At 42.4% G+C, this 14805-nt stretch overlaps 1 protein-coding gene across 1 annotated transcript in view; it reads right to left on the bottom strand.

Moving 5' to 3' along the window:
• Positions 1 to 870: 870 nt before the first annotated feature.
• LOC119660594 overlaps positions 871 to 14805 on the bottom strand; it is a 482908-nt gene continuing 468973 nt past the window's right edge. The window contains exons 8-10 of the mRNA XM_038069268.1: positions 2199 to 2440; positions 1887 to 2073; positions 871 to 1426 (exon numbers count right to left, since the gene is read on the bottom strand). Of these exons, the coding sequence (XP_037925196.1) occupies positions 1200 to 1426; positions 1887 to 2073; positions 2199 to 2440 (656 nt within the window). The 3' untranslated portion in view covers positions 871 to 1199. The remainder of the gene's footprint in view (positions 1427 to 1886; positions 2074 to 2198; positions 2441 to 14805) is intronic.

The raw sequence follows: 14805 nt of genomic DNA, 5'->3' as shown, positions 1-14805 counted from the left end.
GAAAACTGGCATACTCGTTCACAGCAGGATGTGTTGATCTGCAGGTAGAAGTGGAAGTGGAAGAAAGGGCAACAATCCAATCCAATGTTCAGAATAGTGGAGGTTGAGCTATAAGCACATTGCCAACAATTGTGCGTAGGTGTTTATGGTAACCATATAAAATGTAAGATGCGTTGCTTATATGTAGCAGCGACGTCAGTTTGTAATATTACAGCGGACTAAGTACCAAGTATTGATCACATGAATATGATAGTTTTCCCAATCATATATGTGGGCAGATTCGCATCAATTGAAAGAAAAATATTCACATTTTAAGCCGGAAAGTCTGCCTTTCACAAGAGTGAGTCTTGATGAGCATAAATCTGTCATCGGATTCATTGTCCCTGTGGTTGATCCTCTATGATGCCACATAGAGAAGAGAAGAAACCTAAGAATATACGTATATACCCTGTAGATGAACTAATTAGGTGCATTGGTGAGCTTATTGCCAATTATACACAAGGATCTCTGCAGCAATAGATGCGTGGGAGCTCCTAATGAGTGGCCTGTTTTGTCGGTCGAAGTCGGATTAAATTTTGTTTTGAAAGACTTCTTATTTGATGAAAGTTAATGTTAGAGATTTTTATCCATAATTGACGAGTTTTTTCGTTTGGTGATGTTTCTTCGTTAATTGCTCATTTGCAATGATTATCTCTGTCAGTTTGAATGTGCTCTGCCTTCGCTCTCAATAATGAATGGACATGTGTTTTGATATATTTTTCTTGGTAAAAATCCATTCAAAGCTGCTTGTTCCAACTTCCATACAATTCATAACCTTAGGGAAAGGATAGTGCAGCCTACAAGAGCGTTATGTATCTAAGCCGTTGTTGAGTACGTTTCAAATTTAAAAAGTAATGTTCATGTGAAGGTTTGCTTGTTGGATATAAAAATCATCATAGCTGCAAGGTCGTGTCAGACTTGTATGTTTGATATATTGGCAATTGCCTTGCATTTTATCTTATTTCAATTACATTTTATTATCTAGAGTTACATTTAACTTACACGATTAACTTTAACGCCATTCAGTTGCACACCACCTAAAAACAATAAGTTCTTCCGGAGGAACTTTTCCTACTATCCTTGGTTTTGCTATCTGCTTCGAGAGCGCTAGGGTTTGTGACGGCAGTTGATTGTTGTGAATCATCGTCAGACTGATTCGGTCATCCGTAGTAGAACTGAGGATTTTGTGCTACGCCACTCGAGAGTGTCCTTGGTGCGGTACCGTCATAGTGGAATGTCCCTGACTGAGGGTGCTGTGGTAGAGCATGCACAGGCTGAGTAGAATTCGGACGTCGGAGGATGCCTTCGTGGTCCATTATGTAGGCTGGATGGAAAGTGGTAGGGGCTGTTGTGTATTGTGCTAGTGAAGTTATTGGTACTACGGCTCCTGTGGATAGAAATGAGATTTTGTAGATTTAAGTCATGGTTGAATTGTTTTTAGATCATTGCATTCCGACGAATCTGTCCAACAGAAAAATTGAGAGGACATTGCCCACATTTATTGGAAATCTTAGTTTCTGTGGAATCACAACAGAATATGTATTGCAAATGTGGATTTTATGGGTTATCTGAACTTGGGCGCATCACAGATAAGTAGTTATGTATACTGAGACACTATCAAACGAGCTCTATATTGTCCTTGGATGACTCCAATAATGTCCTCGGTCATTTGCTCAGTTTAGGTTGTTCAGAGTTTATTAATAACAGTCCACAACTATAATCACTCCTGCATAAACTCCATCACCTATCAACGCTCATAATGATAATAACTGGATTCTGCTTGGACAGTTTGTCGCATACAATTGGAGCAGGACTAATGGCAATAATTAAAGTTCAATTTATCCTACCGATAGCGCTGCTGCCTCCTAGTGGTGGTTGACCAACAAATGTGTTGGCTACACCGATAATGTCGGGTGATTGTCGAGCACATACTAGTGAATTTGTGGGCAATAGCATTGTCGTGGACGTGTGAGAAACATTCGATGGTCCAAGGCTGCCATACAAATTTGTTGCCGGTCCGTACGTGATGTAATTCTGGGGAGAGGCAATAAGATTTCGAATCAAAGAAGTGAAACACATTCAGTGCATCATCCGTTGTGGATATCTGGTAGTTTCTATTAAGGTAGGGCACATATGGTCGTAAGGTATCCGGTACTCACCTCACTCTTTGAGACACTTGGCACTGGGACGGGCGTTGCTAAATCAATGTCAGCATCTATCTCTGAAATGCTGTCGTTGAAGCCATTGGAAATAGTCGTCTCTCCTTTTGGTGATGATGTTGTATCGTCGGATCTGGAGCGACGTTTTTGTAGCACTACACGTGCTACCACCAGAATGATACATAAAAGGACACCAACCGAGCCAGCAATTATTAAGTACAAATAGAGACGGTTTTGGCTATCTGTAAAACATAGAGGATAAAAGAAGTGGATTAGGAATCGAGCAATTTGAGTATGTGCTTCTGAAGCGGGAAAATGTTCTGAGTATTTATAGTTTGTGTATGGTGTGGGAACGTGTTGTAATTGATCTTCTTACAGAGTTCGCCAAACAGCTCTAAATGTACATATGTGTGCAGTTCCGGAGTGAATGGAAAAATCAAAAAATCATGATTGTAACATAAATCGTCATATATGTAGTGTGCGGTTTAGGAGACTTTTCTGACGCAAGTCAACTTTCACAATTGGTGATGACACATGAGTTGATGCTGCGGTTATTGAATGAGATAATCGATTTATAATAGCTTCCATAATGGAGCAGGCTCACATTGTAAAAGTTCAATTTTTCCTATTTTTGCTATTGAGGTAAAAATAACCTATTGTAACTTGGCAAGAAATTTAATCAGAGCATCTGATTCTATAATCTTTCCCCATCTCATTCACTTACTCACTTTTCGAGATCTTCATAAGGATGTAATTGCTAGTTAGCCAAAGTAACAAACGATAGTTTGAAGGAGCTATGACCGATGAATATATTGCGTAGGGTAAAGCCTCTCTGTTCACCACATTTGAATGGTTGTGAACAACTTTCTCAATCCCGAGCAGTTCATTGTCATACAGTAGAATAAGTTTGTCGAGTCGACACTCCTATTATGATCCTTTGGAAGGGAAGAAGAAACGATCACAGCCTGGCCATTCTCTCAAAATCATTCCGGGAGCAAATACTCACTCGTCGAGGAGCAAGAGGTCATTGAATTTCTTATCGCTAAACAGATGTGTAAGAGGTGGAGTGCTGAGCCCGTGTTCACCGGCATACGCTTTCGACCAGAGCGAAACGTGGATTGGTACCCACGATGGAGCATAAAATCTGGGAAACGCCTCCTGAACCAACACCAACAGCTGCATTACCAAACGCCAACTCCAACTTCACGTGGTGACCGCGTGGAGTTCTTTCTTAACGAAAAACTGCAGACGGAGAAGGATGAAGACGAGTCTCCCGCCCTTAAAAACGGGATAAATTGTACTACCTGGTCCTCCAGGTTGCGGGTTGGGTAGGACCGACAACCCTACACGGAGAACAACTTGTTATGAAGCCACAAAATGAGCGTCGGACTATACTGATAATACAACGACGAACCCGGCAAAGAAAATGGAATAACGATTTGCACATTTTCTCATGGAACGTGCGCTCCCTGTACATAGAAGGAGCTGTCAGGCAGCTAGCCAATACCCTGCCGCAATATATGACTGATGTAACCGCATTACAGGAGATGCGTTGGACAAAGAGGCTTCACTCCAGGCAAATCAGCAACAGATCAGGTTTTCTCATAAATTTCGTCGGAGTAGCGAATTCTTTTATGGGCGTGTAGAGTTTTATTCTGGCTATGCTAGGCGGATTTAAACCCGATGAAAAGATGGTGCAACTGATGTCCATATTCCAACAGTTTTCCCATCGTTTGCCGTAGAGTGAAAATCTGATCGGTTTCTGATTTGCCTGGAGTAAAGCCTCGTTGGTATGGGCCAATTATTTTCTGGGTGTATGGGGGTATCCGACCTAGTAAGATAGTGGGGAATATCTTGTGAATGGTACTCAGCAATGTGGCACCTCTATAATTGCTGCACTGTGTGATATCTCCCTTTTTATGTATGAGAGAGATAATGCCTCTTTGCCAATTGTCAGGCATTGATTCGCTGTCCCACATCTTGACCTGTTTGGTGTAGTTGGTAGTCTCCATATTTAACTAATTCGGCTATAATTCCATCGGCTTCTGACGACTTATGATTTTTAAGCCTATGAAGTATTTGTTTCTCGTCTTCAGTTGGGGGACCTCGCCGATGTTCTGGTTATTGAGCAGTTCATTAAAATATTTAACCCATCGTTCCAATATGTCTATTCTGTCGAAAATTAGATTTCCTTCTTTTTCTCGGCAGGATGAGCATCGAGGTGTATAAGGCTCCTTTTGACTTGTTGGTAAAATTTCCGCGCCTGGTGCAGGTTCTCCCTGTATTTCTCGAGTTCACAGACCTGTTGGTTTTCCCAGGTTTCCTTTTTCCGTCTGTGAAGTGGCTTCTCCGATCGACGGAGTTCGTGATAAGTCTCCGTTCGTGCCTGCTTCCTTTGAGAGTGCGACGTTACTCGGTATGCGGCATTGTTCCTTTTCGTTGCTAGCTTACATTTATCGACAAACCTGCCGTTCCGTTTTTTTTATTGCGACTGGGGTCAAGTATGTTTGTGGATGTATCAATGATAAAGTGCTTTAGATGATTGTGAATATCACTTGCTTGATACTCCATCTCCAGGATCTCTGTTGACTGCAGTTATTGCGGCATCTATTTCCCCCTTATAGGTATTGCGGAGGGCTGCGTTGTGGACGACTTTAGTGCTAACTCTCACCTGATTGTTAGAGGGGATTAGGTGGTGTTGTTATTCGAGCCCGGAGCACCATGCCAATGAAATAGTGATCCGTGTCTATATCGGCCCCACTATATTTTCTGATATTCATCGAGGCTGAGAGGCGACGTTCGATCAACATGTGGTTAATTTGGTCGAAAGTGGCTCCGTCTGGAGAGGCCCATGTATGTTTGTGGATCGCTTTTTGCGCAAACCAGGTACTTTCAACAACCATTCCGTCTGACACTGCTAATTGAATAATTCGCAGTCCGTTATCATTGGTATCCTTACGGAAGTTATGGAAACCAACGTACCTCCTGAATAAGGGGTCCGTCCCTGCTTAACTGTTAAAATCCCTAAGTGTGATTTTGTTATCTTACCTGGAACGGGTCCGATGGTTCGTTCTACTGCCTCGTAGAAGGTATGCTTCTCCGACTCTGCAGTCTCCTCTGTAGGGGCGTGAACGTTTATGAGGCTTATATTTCTAAATTTGTCTCGCAAACGCAGAGTGCATAGCCATTTGCTTATTTCTCCAAAGCAGAAAATAACAGGTTTCATTTTTTGGCTGACTAAGAAACCTACTCCGAGCACATGGTTTATCGAATGGCCACTATAATATATGGTGTAGTGGTTTTTTCGGTCCCTGTCCAATGCATCTCCTGTAACGCTATTACATCAGTCCTATATTGGGACAGAGTATCGGCTAACTGCTTGACAGGTCCCTCTCTGTACAGGGAGCGTTGTTCGTTCCGTTGTCGTTGCCGGGTTCGTCGTTGTGTAATCCGTCCAGTCCGAGGCTCCTGTTGTGGCTTCGTAACAAGTTGTTTTCCGTGTAGGGTTGTCAGCCCTACCCAAACCCCAACCTGGAGGACCAGTTGGTACAATTTGTTACGGTTTTGGGTTGTTTGGTTTTTAGGGGCGGGGGACTCGCCTTCATCCACCAGCTACTGGCTTATGTTGATGATATCGACATCATGGGAAGAACGACCCGAAATATACAGACTACCTTCATCCCGATCGAGCAGGCGGCACGAGATCTTGGGATGCACATTAATGAAGGCAAGACGAAATATATGGTGGCAACCAAAAATTAAACAACATCAAATCGCACTGGTCAAACAAGAAGGATACAGATAGGAGACTGCAACTTTGAGACCGTTGATAATTTCTCCTATCTAGGGTTGGACATCACAACCGATAACAGCTACGACTTTGAAATCCGCACATGGTTGTTGGCAGCCAAAAGAGCCTATTTCAGTTTACATAAATTGTTGAAGTGGTAGTAGGGGCCCCGAGTGAACGCTGATCCGTCAGTGAGTTGCTTGATCAGCTAGGTCAGGCCTCAGGGAACTGGGGCTTTGATATCGAGGGTCATCAGTTCCTGACTATTGCGACCGGCTTTCTTGCACTTGATGCGGTAGTAAGAACTTGAATGGTGAATAAAAATTACATAGTTAAGGAGATAGTAGGTATGCAAATGCGTCGCTCGTTGTGTCCAAAAAAAGTGGCAGTAAAGGCTGCAATACCCCATCGTCGAATAAAGAAGAAGATTCGTAAAGTGATGTGGCACCCGTAGCATGGAAATCGCTGAAACTGAGCAGATGACAATTGGTTGGTTCTAGATCGTATTTTGCACTTAAGGCGGATATGGACGCCAAGGAAGATGCGCGAAAAGCAGGCGCAGCCACAGCTCCGTAAGCGTTTAATGGATCGCATTTAGTCCATTGCAGAAACAACTGGGGGAAAAACCCAAGGAGGAAGAATTATCTGAAGGAGACTTCACCTGTTAGTGTCCCGGGTTCACAGGAAGAAGATGAAGATGGGACCAGAGGCAACAACACGCAGCGTCATCAGAAAAACCTTTGTTTAAAATTAAGTTAGGCACGAATGGTGGAGTACCAAACTAAAGTTGGGGGAACGAAGACGAACTAGATCGTCAGCGCTGCTTATTAAGTAACTGGAAGGTAAGACAGGCTTTTGCTCTGGAGGACGCTATCTTGGGTACGGAGGGTGATTCCAGATCGGGGTGACTTTATTGCCAGGGCACTTAATGGGGCAGGCCTCAACCGACTCCAGAGGAAAATGAACTCTCGAAATGGCGACGAAAACAGGATTCGTAGTTTTAAACATCGGATAGACTTTTCGGGGAAACATTCCCGATGTAACCTTTGCGAGTTCTGGAAGACTTCTCGGCAAGCGACCATCAATACATTGCGTTCGAAGTGGTTGATGCATCTTCTTTCTGTGCTTCATCCCGGCGCTCTTTCTGTGCGTGGAACATCACGAAGGTGCATACTGAAAGATTTGTCGAAGATCTTGCAGCAGATGGAGGTGGAGGTGGCGCAGTAGCTGCCACTGTCGTAAATTCAGTTATGAACCTGATAACGATAGCCTCCGGAGCATCCATGCTCAAGAGGGTATCGAGACGTAGGGGAACTGGCAATCCGTGCAGATGGACCGAATTCTCTACTCCTCCCAACTCCCTGCGCTTCCTGTATGAATTGATGACAGCAGCGTGGAAGGTGTCGACTTCCGTCCCCTTCTTGCTAAGGAGCTTTAAGTCATATACAAGCGCAACTGAGAAGACCCAAAGGGTGCAAAACGACAGTGTACACAAAATGAGTGGCAACTATTTTGCCAAAATGGGAAAAGAGGCAGATGGACTGAGCGGCTCATTGCCAACTTAGGGACGTGGCTGAATCGGAAGCATGGTGAGACTTACTATTTCCTTACTCAACTCCTAAGTGTGCATGGAGGTTTTCATTCTTACCTGCTCAAACTTGGGGGGATTATGTGTTTGGTAATGGAGTTGTAGATGACGCCCATCATACATTTTTTCTTGGCGAAGGGGACAATATTGTTGGGAAAATGCTGACGAGTGCTGAGAGGTGGAGCCGTGCTGCGAATTATGTTCAGTTTTTCTCGCTGGAAAGAAGATAAAGCTAGACCGGTGAAGGGTCCGCCCGGCAGGGGGTTCCTTGAACTCACAGTTCCATTTTTCCTCTTCCCTCCCGTTATTGAAAGGAATTTCCTGATTTAAGGGATCGCCAAGATGGGAGAGCGCGGTCCTAGCTCCAAGTAAGATGATAAAGAAATGCAGGCCCCTCTCACGATTGGGGGGGGGGGGGGTGTTTAATTGCGTGCTGGTGCGGAAAGAGCATCAATTAGAAAAAGTAACTGAGAATATTAACAACGATTTTATGACCCACTCTGAGTGCCGTGGTCTAAGGTCTAAGTGTGCCAAAAAGTGAATGGTACCCATCTTTAGAAAGTGAAATTGGTTTTTAGTTTAGTGATGTTTGATAAAAGAGAAACCCAAAGCTAGCAGATCTTGGGTTGAACAATTCATGAAACGATCAGGATCAGTATATGTCGAAAGTATCCTCTTGACTTCGAATGGAAGCTTGTATGTTATCATCGCTATGGTAGCTTCTTTTCCAAAGAAAATATTTTCTGCTACCATATGCAGATAAGAAATTTAGAGTTTCAAAAATGTAACGTGCTGGGAAAGCAGGTGGTATGCATATACGAAATTACGATCAATAAATCACACTCGATTAAAAACACCATCCTCATTTCCAAGCCTGCAAAACGTGAAACAATGTGCGGCTTATTTGCGTGTAAAATATGGTAATAAATAAACATTTTGTTTTAGATACATAAACAATATTTTCAGTAATTGCTTTATTAACAACAACAAAGTTCAAATGATAACTTATCGCTATCGAAAATTCCGAGTAACAGATCCTGTTTAGATCTAATAGAGCCCACACAGTGCCTATCTGAAAGGAAGCTTTGAATATCGTAAGGAGAAAACAGGAAGAAGCCAAGTTTGCGTAGTGGGCGAGGCAATGATGGAAGAGAAAGCGAAATTAGTCCGAAGCGTAGCAGAACACGTTAATATGGTGAGGAAGGAGATATATACATATATCGAGGTGATAATGGTGTAAAGAAGTTGAACTTGCTTCGAGAAGTATCCTTTCGTGGAGTAAAGGCAGAAAAGGCGGCTAGGTCAGAAGAAGGAGGGTTCAGGTTTTTTTTGCAAAATATATTTGTAATGTAAAGAGAATTGTGAATGACATATTTCATAACGTTAACGAATCTTTTGGGGTTGCTTTTCATAGACGTTGTCGAAGCTTGAATTCAGTGGACTGTGAATATGGTGACTACGCAAGGTTTAATTTTGTGTACCTATGCATGTATTTAATATGCATGTACTTTTCTCAGAAACGATGGTGCCTAAGGTACCTACAAATTAAGACATGCGTGCACGAGTCGAGATTCCTATGGAGGTCGGTCACGTTTTTGACGTAGCTGATGGAACAATCTGGTGGGGTTAACGCCCGACCTAATGGCGAGTGCAGAGTCGCTTTGGAGTTTCAAGTTCCCCCCATATACCAGCTCTGTGGGATTTGCAGTAAATTCCTCGCGGTTGGCTATCTGGGGGCTAAGTAGAACCATTGGCAGAACTTGCAACGAAAAAGGTTTTCTTGGGCCATTCTAGTGGCCTTCAGCGTCCTCTGCCATCTTTCAAGCATTCCATTGGATTCTGGGTGGAATGCAGCTGCCCGGTGGCGTTTGAAGTGGAGGTGTTTGCCTGGTACTGTGAAAAGAAGGACTAGAACTCCCTTCCCTGGGGGCTGATTATAACTGTCGGCAAAGTGAAGCATGAAATTTATGCTCGACAGAGAGCCCCGGCATAAAATTTTGCAAAAATGTCTTTCAAAGGTATTGCCTCAGGCTACCCCGTGAACTTATCGATGATTGTGAGGCAATACCTGAAACCGTGCGAGTCTCGGAAAACGCCAATTAAATCGAGATGGATTGTGTGGAAGCGGTTGGTGGACCCAGGCAACACGCCTACCTCTTTTCTCAAATGTTTTGGTATGCGATATAATATTTGGTTCCAAACTCGTCATCCTTCTGGGCCTTTGTAGTTGTCGGAAAATCAACAGTGGCGGGAATCTTGATCTCTGCAATAGGTGACAAAGCGTCAACAACTACATTATCCATTTCAGATACGTTTCGCAAGTGAACTGGGGGAGGATGCTTTCTTGTGCTTCTGTTGCAAAGTAAAGATTAGCGGCACTTTTGACCTACTATAACTTTGTTAATAATATTAGCACTTGTTACTGCCATTTTGTGAATCTGTGATAAGTTTAAAGGGTGTTCGCAGTAAATTTTCAAAATATAATAATATGCTATTAGTAACTTTTGAGTGTTACGACGAAGAGTATCTTAAGGCCTAGACATCATGTGCATCATGATTTTTTCAGATTTTTCAAGTGGGTAGTTTCTGCGGAACAGAGAGAAAGGTGAGTGTTACGTACGGTGAGATAGACAGACGATTCGTTTTCAACAAATCCTTAAAAGCCGGGAAACCGGAAGTTTGACGCTTTAGGTTTAAAAAGTTTTGTGTTTCCCTATGTGAGGAGCATAACGCAGTTCTCCATTGGCTGATAGCATTGACTCGAAATATTTAAATGGCTCAGTTCTGTTAGCGGTAGTGACCTGCCCAGAAATGAGCGATTGAAATATCTCGGGTCAGTGCTATCGGCCAATTGAGAACTGCGTAATGAAATTGCTTCAAGCATTAACGCAACCTGGATGAAGTGGCATTCCACAACTGGTGTTCTTTGTGATCGACGTATCAGCGAACGTCTCAAATCCAAATCCATCGTCCGTCCTGTCGCTTTCTATGGTTTTGAGTGTTGGTCGACTATAAAAGACAATGAATGGCGTCTTGCGGTAATGGAGACGAAAATGTTGCGTTAGACTAGTGGCGTGACATATTTTGATCACTTCCGAAATGAGTATATCTACGATCGATATGGAACCGATCGTAGAAAAATTGCGAGAGAGGCGTCTTCGATGGTATGGTCATGTAATTTGGGGTAACGAGAATTTACTTGAAAAGATTGGTCTGAAAATCGAAGTCGATGGCAAACGACCCAAAGGCTGACCAAAACAACGGTGGGTTGATACGCTAGATGGGGATTGAAAAGCCTCGCGATTACATCCAGATCAGGCATTTGATAAAATGAAATGGCGAAACCTATCACGACGAACCTACCCCGCTTGTGAACGGGACAAAGGCTGAAGAAAAAGAAGAAGATGTGAGGAGCGATGAGTGCGTGGCAGTTCCGTTTCACATAGTTACAAATTCTATTGACCTCCATTTCTTAGAAAGCGATTGAAGTAAATCATCTGATGAAAAGCACTGTATTGATAATAGTCAACCTCATACGCTTCACACTCGGAATTTAATATTGTTAGCAAATGTGAAGAACTTAACCTACAACAGATACAAAAAGGGCTGGGCAGAACTAGATTTTTCATGAATGGAATTTTAATATGGCGTTAGCATGTTATTTGCACTGAACTGCTATAAGTTTGGCGTTAATGGCCAGATGCGAAATTTGGTAGTCCTAGCATAAATTTAAGGGGGGTTTTTCAGTAAATTTCTAAAAGTTGGTAATATACTATTAGTAAGTTTATTTGAGCAGATATCGAAATGGGACATATTGAGGCCTAGATTCCATCTAAGCGCACTTTCCTGATTTTTTCGGATTTTTAGGTTGGGTAGTTTCCGAAAATGAGTCCTGTCTCACTCTAAGTGCGTACATTTTGACTCCTTACTCACGCACTTTGGCATTCACGCCAAAACTAATATTAGTTGCGGAAAGTACTAATCGAGACTTTTCATTTGATACCCTACACGACTATATCGGGTGAACATTTTTTTTTAATTCTCCTTTTGCATGTATAGGGAGCCCCTTTACTCCACCTATATTTATGTCACTCATTGTAAGCGTAGGATTTCATAGTTCCCATCTGTCCACCAAATTTCGTTTGGATTGGTTTAACCGTTTTGGGGAAAAGTGCGTGTGACAGACAGACAGCGAATCAATTTTAATAAGGTTTTGTTTTACACAAAATTTTGAAAGTGAGCTCGAGCTGCTCTAAATTTTCTTATTTAGAAAAAATATGTTTTAAAAGAAATGAAAATCCTTCCTCCGATCGTTATAAAATTTGGTGAGAATATTCTTGAGATAATGTACTTTTTTCGATTTCCGTAACCAACACAGTCTGTTAACTAAGTCCAAGGTCGAGAAAATGAGTCAATTTACGATAGAGTGCATCAAATCGTAGATGAGTGGAACGAGATATCGGTCTGCAATTGTCTGGGCGTTTATAATCGTCTCCATTCGCCATTGGGTTCAGGGAACATGGAGAATGGCGAAAATCAACCGCTGTTTGAATGTCTGCAACTGCCCTTAAGAAATGTCTCTCCACGCAACTGCAAGCTTCTGCGGTGGTAATTGGACGCACCTTAGAAAAGATAGGGAAGCAGTGGTGTTAATGTGGTGCGGAAATTTACGCTTAAAGCGGCAGAGTGTCTAGGCTCGGTAGTATGGTGGCGATATTTTTGCTGGAGTGCTCAAATACCTGGGTCGGGAACATTTCTAAAAGCCATGGAAAAAAAGTTGTTCTCGCTGATGAGGAGGGCACTGAGTTTATGAGGGAAATTGTAATGTGAATGATGGATTTGTTTTACAAATCAATTAGTAATCCATAGTATCTAAAATGGAATTGCTGATATCCGCACTAATGAAGAGTTAAGACAACGTGTCGAAGTCCTAGATTCATGTGCCTGTAGCGGTAAATGTCGATCGACGGTTATAATTCTGGGATGCGTACACAACCGAGACTTCAGCGCCTGTATCGACATGACAGTGATGACACCGGCTCAAGGACTTTTAAATTGTCAGGCTACGTGGTGCTTCATTTCAGGTAGCCGTCGCCAGAGCTCCCGGTAATTTTACGAGAAAGTGCATAGGCTGGGATCTTTTGTGGCCTTTTCAGCAAACGGTGGTAGCAGTGTTGTCCGATATTTGCCGAGGTTCCTAACAACTTATTACCCAATCACCCTTTTTCGGGAGGCGGATCTAGACCTATATTGATCTAGTTCCAATATTCAAACGCGAAACACCCACTTTCTCTGCCAATTTAGAAACAGTAGCTATTAGCGCTGCCACGGTGTGCAGCAACTAATGTACCTAGTTTGACGTGTCGTGAGTAACCCTGTTAATTACGGGTCGTGGATGAACCTCATGGAATTTGTCTCCGGTGGTGGCTAACGTGTGTAGAGTTCCCAAGTCCACACATGCCAGGACGGCCTGTGTTCTATTCGGAAGTCTCTGTCACCATCCAGCTGGTTCATTCAGTGCAACAGTTGGCTTGCCGCACGGTTACCAAACGTTAGTTCTTTCAGTAAGTGATTAAGATTAGTCGTTTGAGCTGCTCCTTCAGTTTCTTGTAGCAGCAGCCTTCAGACACGTCAGAGACAAGCTCAATTGTCTCTTTATCCCCGCTGAAGAAACCATGCTACCGGGATGTTACGCTAAAACGAAAAAACCCTGCTTGTACGGCAGACATTGAGGAACCTGTCTCCATCCTGTCCGTGGAGATCCTAAGGCAAACAAAGGAACATGCAAGGGCAACCCATGCATGAGAGAAAAGAGCACTGGAAAAAGCGGAGGAAAAGAGTCTTACGCCTCTTCTTGCGGTGTTTTCCTTTTCTTTTTACAAGACTTTCATAGAATGAAGTAACTAACTATTATATCGTCAATGTTAATGATTAACATGTTGCCTTCTGCCTACCGAGCACTTGAGTTGGTGTTGGCACTCGTCTGAGGAGCACTTCACCATCAGGGGTTACGTTTCACTTATCCATTTGGCAGGTCGCACCGGCACCACGAAAGATGGTATGGGATTATGTTTTGTTTGTTTGTTTTTCACCGTGCTGCCTCCTTTCGTATTCCGAATTTCATAGCTTGAATTTTTTTGCTTACCTCTAATAGGCCGAATAATTTAACTTTTTTCTTCGCGTGCAGTGAGTAATATAGAGAAATCTAGATAAAAACGACAGATACTATATGACCTTGTAATCTCGTTTACTGGTCACTGGCCAGCAGATTCGATTCGTTTCTTCTCCTAAGTTGGGTTTTTAGCGAAAAGAAGCGATTTTTACAAAGGGCGTCTTTTTCTTTTCGTGCTACTGCTGCAATAGATCCAGGATAAGAAGAATCTATTTTGGGAGAAATCAGTTGAGCAATGAATCGTAAACGTTTATTTCACAGCAAATCCTTAGTTTAATGCTTGTTTTCATAGACCCATACACTGAGATTCGGCGACAATGAATAAAATCAATATTCAGGACGTTCTTCCATTTGATGCCCCCCTTTCTTACTTTTATTGTTCCCTCCACTGACACCCTTTCCGTCAATTCCAAAGACGTAATTTTTTTTTAAATAAAGATCAAGTACTTTACCTAGGAGCCATAATCATCCTAAATTAGAAAGTTGAAGTGAATAAAAAGGACCACATTTTCTTTATTCTGCTTTCATTCAGTCAGGCAAAAGGAATCGCTAGAGAAAACTAAAAAAGTCTTGTATTCACATTAAATTTAACTTACCATTGTATTAATTTGCAAGCCACTCGGATAAGAACGAACCAAGACAAATATCTTCCGGGACCGAAGTTTCGAGATACATAGCTAAGTAAATGGGGATAATAAGTCGAGAATAGAATAAGAGTCCCGTGCTCGGGCCATAAATCCTTAAAAGTGTATAATTCGTAGCTGTAAATCACCCGCGTAATCTTTTTTGATGACATTTTTGTAATGCTTTCTTTCGACAACGAAAAAGACTAGTCACAGCTTGGCTTTGCTAGCACACGAAAAAATATCCCCATTCTATTATATATTCGTTTTAAGGAAATCAAGCATCACATTTGTTCGACCATTGAATCAACAGTAAGAAGAGGAAACAAATAGGATGAAAATGGGAAAATAGGAAAAACGTGGAAATGATGGGCTTACTTCCGTTTGTCTTCAAAAATGCCAACTCGCTTGAGAATTAAATGTTAGAACCAACT

The sequence above is a fragment of the Hermetia illucens genome, chromosome 6 (genome assembly GCF_905115235.1).
Source record: "Hermetia illucens chromosome 6, iHerIll2.2.curated.20191125, whole genome shotgun sequence".
NCBI classification, from domain to species: domain Eukaryota; kingdom Metazoa; phylum Arthropoda; class Insecta; order Diptera; family Stratiomyidae; genus Hermetia; species Hermetia illucens.
This window is presented reverse-complemented; position numbering and strand designations above follow the sequence as displayed.